The sequence below is a fragment of the Gossypium hirsutum genome, chromosome A01 (assembly GCF_007990345.1).
Source record: "Gossypium hirsutum isolate 1008001.06 chromosome A01, Gossypium_hirsutum_v2.1, whole genome shotgun sequence".
NCBI lineage: Eukaryota > Viridiplantae > Streptophyta > Magnoliopsida > Malvales > Malvaceae > Gossypium > Gossypium hirsutum.
Window position 1 is genome coordinate 21,495,568 of NC_053424.1, and position 6,683 is coordinate 21,502,250.

The window sequence follows — 6,683 nt, forward strand, 5'->3', positions numbered from 1 at the left end:
AACCTCTTGGTTTAACTTCTCACAATAATTCAGTTTAATAAATCCAATCCAAAATCAAACTTCTAAAATTTAGAGCATTAGAGTAAAAAAAAATATTTTTTAGTAAATATAACAAAATATTATTAATACAATTTTTAATCTAAAAATATAGTTATAACTATCTTATTAATAAAAGTAATTAAAAACAACATGTTAAAAATTACTTTAATATAATTATACCAAAACAAAATTATTATTAAGCCACTTATGAATTAATATTAGAATAAACAAAAAGATTTTTTTTTCATGGAATAAAAAATTTATCTTATATAGATAATAGGTTTATAGAATAAATATTTTTTTATAAATTATCATTGCTATTATTATTATGAATATTAAAAATATAATGCATATAAAAATGTGATAAATATTATTAATATAAAGTTTAAACTAAAGATAGAAATCAATTATAATTGTTATTAATTATGTTAATTAAAATAACATATTAAAATGGTCTCTAGATATAACTCGACCAAATAAAAATATTGCTAGGCAGTTACAACATATATATTATCTATTTTAGAACTCAAAATAATATTTTTATTTAATGCATTTATAATATAATTATTTTATTTTACTTGATTTTTCAACTATGAAAACAATAAAAAATTTAAGAGTACAAAATATAAATTTGAAACATATTTATTTTTTTTGGTGACAAGTAAAATAAATAACTAGGTAGATGGCTCTAAGACCTTCCCCAAACAGAGAAGTTTCGAACATATGCAACTTGTAGCTTATTTCATGTACCATCTTTACGAATCTATCAGTATCTTGATTATCTTCTTTTAAGAAACATATTTATCTTTTAAACATTATACAAATGTAGATTTTACAATATTTTATATAATTTGCTTATCTTTTAATAACGATTGCTTGCATTAATTATATAAAATTAAAATATCTTATTAAGAAATAAAAATAATTAAATGTGTATATTCACATGCAACCATGTGATTTAAACCTAGTAATAGAAAAAATAATAAGTTAAATTATGTTGTTAGTCCTTGTATTTAGACAAAAATTAGGATTTTGTCCATACACTTAAAAAGCTAAAAAATAAGTCCTATTACTTTTTTTTATTTAAAATTTTCAATCTAATCATTAACATTATTAGTATTTTCCATCAAAATATGGCAACTAGGCATATTGACCCTCATATGTTGTTGCATATGATTGCCAAGAAAATGTTAAGTTGACAAATTTTGACAGAAACTACAAATAACAATAATGATTGGGCTAAAACTTTTAAATTGAAAAAGTAGGAGATTGGATTTTCAACTTTTAAAGTATAGGGACTGAATCTCAAAATTTGGATAAGTACAGGGACTAATAGCATATTTTAACCAAAATAATAATAGGAAATGTTTAGGTAAATGAACAAGTGGGAGAAATAAACGGTGTCGTGGAGGGAGAAAAATAGTGTTTTGGTTATTTTAGAGAACTCTCAACTCCTGAAAGAAAAGAAAAGCCCAAAAGGTGAAGGAAAATGCATACAGTAAAGAGATTAACACAACATAATTAAGTATAAATAAAATTGTTACTCATAAAAATAAAAGAAGAGAGCAAAAAAATGAAACCTAAACACAGGCAGCGCCTGGCTTGGTTTCCTCCTTGCTGTGTGTTCGACGGTTCTCTCGTGCGTTTCACGTGTTAGATCCGTCTCCCTTCCTTTGATCAAATCCCTACGTTCCTCTCAAACCAACCCTAGTTCTATTTATTTATTGAAAGAAGAAAACGGAGCTTCATTAACCAATTTCATTGTTAGTGTCTTGTGTATAAACATTGGTTTTTCCTTCTTCCATGCGATGATTTTGGCTTAAAGTTCAAAAACGTTAAATTTGGATGGCTATGACGGCTGATCCTGAGTTCCACCACCAGAATTTGTCTCGTTGGGCCGAAGTTGTTCAGGGTGAGTCTAAAGCAACCTCAGCCTCCCACCACTCCCCTTCTTCACTGCCATCGTCAATCCTACGCCCCGTGGCTTCCGTACCGGAGCGAAACATTTCTTCCGAGTGCTCTCCTTCGCAAGGACCTTGCTTCTCTTCCTCGTCGTCTCCACCGCTGGATATTTCCTTGTCCGCTGAAGGTGGTTCTGATTCCAATAACAACTTTGCTGCTTCGAGCTTCAAGAAGCCGGCTTGGAACAAGCCTTCAAATGGCATCATCGGAGTGGGCCCTGTAATGGGAGCTGCTTCTTGGCCTGCTTTATCTGAATCCGCTAGAGGTTCCCAAAAATCATTAGCAGACTCTTCCAAAGACGGATTGCTTTCTACTTCTCAGGTTTCTTCTATCTCGTTTTCTTTTCCTCTATTAATTTACATAGTAATTTACATACTGAATTACTGAATTAGCATAGAAAATAGGAATCTGGGAAAGGGAATAGGATACTGAATTAGCGTAATGGAAGATAGGAATCTGAAAAATAGAGAAGGGAATGCTTTCTTTTCATAATCTGGAAAATAAAATAGGTAAGTGAATTTTTTTTAAAAAAAAGTATATTTTAGGTTAAGCAACTCAGAATAGCTTCTTATTTTATCTATTCATAAAGAAAATAAACAAAAACCAGTTGACCCTATTTTGTGGTAATAATAGGGTCCAATAATACCCCAATCAACTCAGAAGCAAGTTACTAGTAATGCTAACCCCAATTCAACACCAAACTGTACAATGTTAAATCGACAAAAGTCTTCTAAGCGTGGTGGCAATAGCTCTGGTAGTGGGCTTCCACACGGTGCTTCTTCACACCAACACCCATCGCAGCCGCCACCGCCACCGCCATTTGCTGTGCCCCAAATGCCTCCAAGCAGTTTTGGCAATTTTGTTCCAGCAATGCCATATCCTTCTACGAGAGACCCTCAATACAGGGGCAATAGTTGGGAAACTAGACCTATTGGAGGGTTTGCATCACAATCACACAAGGATCACCGACATTCTTCTCGGAGGGGAGGTAACTATGGACCACGTGGGGATGGTGGCTATAATAACAATTTTTGGGGTAGGCGTGAACAGGACCGTGGAAATTATGGGAATGCAAGAGATGGTCATATGCAGCCTCCAAGAGCTCCCCCAAGGGGCTTTCCAAGGCCTTCGCCTCCTGCAGTTCATTCTTTTGTTCCTTCACAGCCTGTGAGGCCGTTTATGAATCCCATAGGATATCCTGGTACATTCAAACTTAAGATTTTGGTTCTTTATGTTATGTTGGTTTGGTAGTAATTCTTCTCTGCTCTCAGAGTATATGTATTTCACTATGGAGCCATTTAGGGGCATGCCATCATTTACACCTGCCATGCCTCCAATGTTCATGCCTGTTCCAGAGCCTTCTGTCTCTGCTTTGTTATTACATCAAATTGATTATTATTTCAGGTACATCCACGTTGTCAACTAACTTTTGTTGACAATTTGTATATCCCAACAGCTTATTTTTAAAATAAACTGTGTGATAGTTGCTTTGCATTTAATGATCTCTTCTTTTTTGTGTAGTGATAATAATTTGGTTAAAGATGACTTTTTGAAGTCTAATATGGATGACCAGGGTTGGGTAGCCATTTCTTTAATAGCAGGTTTTCCTCGGGTAAGTCATTTGCAGTTGATTGAGTAGTTTCTTATTTTCTTCACAGTCTTTGTGTGCTCTTTTCCCTCTTACTGCAACTGGGTCAAAGGCCATTGCAAAGGGCACAACCATGATAAAAGTATCTAAATTATTTTCTCTGCTATCCAGCCTTTATGTATTTAAAGCTGTTTAAAACCTTGTTAGTGTGATGTTGTTTCTATACCTGCAATTTTATGTCTAATGTCCTTATTGGTCACTAGTTCTGCTAATTGTTGCTACGAAGTGTATGTTCTTTAATTTCCTTTATGGGCCAAGAACTCATCCGAAACTGGTGTCTTCTTTAATTTCCTTTATGGGCCAAGAACTCTGCCTTTCTGTTCATATCAAACTATGAGCTTCTCCTTTAGTTCTTTAATCTGATGACACTTTGTTGAGTATGATTTGGCTTATTTCTTGGAACCGAGCTTAATTTGTCACTGTTATTGGAGTATGCTAATGTTATTGGAGTATGCTAAGGGCTTAGCAGGGTTCAAAGTTGTTCTGGTGTCCGGACTTTGTAAATTAAAATATGTTGGTTGTTAGTAGTGAAAGAGTCTTTATGTTACAAGGCACTTTTCAATCAGCTGAAGTTGGTGAGATGGTTATAATTTGTAGTAGGTTTTAAGCTGAAAAATGACGTCAGGACCGTCAGGTAGAGCTTTAGGTTGAAAAGTTTGGGCATTGAGATGGACCATAGAAGTGTTTTGGCAATCAGCTGAAGTTGGAGAGATGGTTATAATTTGTAGTAGGTTTTAAGCTGAAAAATGAGGTCAGGACTGTCAGGTAAAGCTTTAGGTTGAAAAGTTTGGGCATTGAGATGGACCATAGAAGTGTTTTGGCCTCATACATAACAGTGGCAATACAACGATGATAGTTCCATTCACCTTTTTCTTAGACAAGCTTTGAGCACTTCATTTTTGCCCTATTCTAACTTTTTCAATGTAACTTTTTCCTTCTTCCATTAGTAGTTAAATTTCCTGTTTGGCAATGGAGGAGTATCTAATGTGATTCCCCTACTGCAGCTTGTCCTCTTTTTATCCTTAGCAAATTATAACCCCATTTGCTGCTGATATGTGGCATCTATTAGATATCAACTCTTTTATTGCGCATTGGATTTTTAAGAACTAGCTATCTCTCTTGGAGTCCAACTTGCATTGATGCATATATGGAGAGATATTGTTGTGGTAATGATACGGAGAAGTAGTTCCATGCCAGCTTGAAATTGCACATAATATACTCTAGACAAACTTTAAATTGTGTGTAATTAAATGGGAATTCTTTATGATCCATACCAAGATCTTTTCTGTGAACTTTGCAGTGCCAGTTGTTCATATTTCTAAATAACCATATACGTTCACAATCTGTATGTAAACATATTGAAACATTTTCTAATTCAAATTTGTTCTATGATGAAAATGTGGCAGGTTAAGAGTTTGACAAGCAACATTCAGCTGATAGTTGATTCCTTACGAAGTTCCACTGTTGTAGAAGTACAAGTAAATTCAGCTTCATAGATTATCATTAAGAAGAAAAATGCCTTATTAATTCCAATTTATTTTATCTGGAAATTCTTGTTTCCATTTTTTATTTCCCATGTTAGTTTGACTATTACTGAAATATCTATAGGATGAGAAAGTGAGGAGGCGTAATGACTGGAAGAAATGGGTACCTTATCAGGTTTCCACAGTGCCGGGATCACTGTCTCCAGGTGGATCAAGTCCTGAAATGCTGGCAAGTTCTTTTCAGCAGATTACAGTAAGGGAAGAGTCTACTAACCAAAGTGGAGCAGATAATGTGAACCCTCATGCTGAGGATGCTTTAGGAAGACATCCATCTGATGGCCACTCTCATCTCTCAAATGGGGACGGTTCTGACTGCATGTGTCTGAACCAGAACTGATCAATCTTGCTGCCACGAAAGCATGATCTGGTAAGGAAGTTGTGCTTTATTTTTTTATGTGAGTGAAGTGAATGATGCACCAAAAAGAATGTGGCACCTTTTTCTTTAATTTTCGCCATCACCTTATGTGGTTTTGAGGGTTGATTGGTGAGGCGATTGGAGGCAAACAATAAGAAAGATATATAATTATCTTTGAAAGATAGAGAAAGAGAAGAAACATTGGGGTAAAAGAAGAGGAAAAAAAGTAAAGGGTTAGTTTTGACTGTGGAGGAATAATGAGGCCTTTTGGTTGTATAGTTTTGCTATTATTATCCATGGACAATTCTTTCTTTTCTTTTATAATTTGAGTAGGAAGGTCCCTCAATTAGGTTTTTGTTTTTTTAGTTCTTCTAGTTTTTTAATCATTATTGGTTTTGTTGTGGCCTGCCTCACTCTAAAAAACAACTGGATATATTTTTTTCAGAGGTATATTTTCTTATGCTTTCTTGGATCCATGTTAGGTTTCCAATCAGTAACCCATGAATTTTTAACTTTAAAAAAAGTAAAATTTATACTATCAAACTCTTTACTATAACAATCTCAATTATTTATAAAAAATTTTGATGTGATTTATATCATATTTTCTTTTCTTTTCTAGTTGAAAGTTATAATATATTAATAATATTAATTAATGGGATTTAGATCATATCTTTAACCAAGTTTGCAAATGTAATTTCATTTATAATAAAATATTTTCATTTAATAAAATACGATTAACATTTTATTTTAATAATATTTGAAATTAAAATTTAGGGTAAATTATTAAAATAGTTATTTTTTTATCTTAAGTTATATTTTAGTTATTTATGTTTGAAATGTTACGTTTTAGTTACTCACGTTAATGTGTTGTAACATTTTAATCATTGAGTTATAAATTGTCGTTAACAGTGTAATGATAAGCTAACGTGGTACGATAAATAATTATTTTAAACAAAAAATTTAGGCTAAATAATACAATTAGTTTTCATATTTTTTCGTTTTGAGCAATGTAATTTTTTTTTATGTTATTTTAATTTTTCTTTCTTTTTTCTTTATTTTCTATTAGGTTTTGTTTCTCCATCTGTTTTCTTCCCTTCTCATCTCTTTTAATGTATTTTTTTTATTTTATGAAAAA

At 32.7% G+C, this 6,683-nt stretch overlaps 1 protein-coding gene across 2 annotated transcripts; it reads left to right on the forward strand.

Annotated features, from left to right (window-relative positions):
• Positions 1 to 1,505: 1,505 nt before the first annotated feature.
• LOC107917990 (la-related protein 1C) lies at positions 1,506 to 6,022 on the forward strand. Of its 2 annotated transcripts, none has more exons than XM_016847457.2 (6): positions 1,506 to 2,322; positions 2,635 to 3,202; positions 3,273 to 3,405; positions 3,523 to 3,613; positions 5,056 to 5,127; positions 5,258 to 6,022. In XM_016847457.2, exons 1-6 carry the CDS (start codon positions 1,885 to 1,887, stop codon positions 5,528 to 5,530), a joined length of 1,575 nt encoding a protein of 524 aa, XP_016702946.2. In that variant the 5' UTR covers positions 1,506 to 1,884; the 3' UTR covers positions 5,531 to 6,022. The 2 variants fall into 2 exon arrangements, with proteins under 2 accessions (XP_016702946.2, XP_016702947.2); XM_016847458.2 differs by having other exon boundaries at positions 1,582 to 2,322; positions 5,056 to 5,121.
• Positions 6,023 to 6,683: the final 661 nt, after the last annotated feature.

Bases quoted from the DNA above. Each gene is read 5' to 3' on its own strand.
- LOC107917990 (XM_016847457.2), top strand. From the start codon at position 1,885: ATGGCTATGACGGCTGATCCTGAGTTCCACCACCAGAATTTGTCTCGT. The intron at 2,323-2,634 runs GTTTCTTCTATC...TGGTAATAATAG, and splicing joins GATTGCTTTCTACTTCTCAG to GGTCCAATAATACCCCAATC. The intron at 3,614-5,055 runs GTAAGTCATTTG...AAAATGTGGCAG, and splicing joins TAATAGCAGGTTTTCCTCGG to GTTAAGAGTTTGACAAGCAA.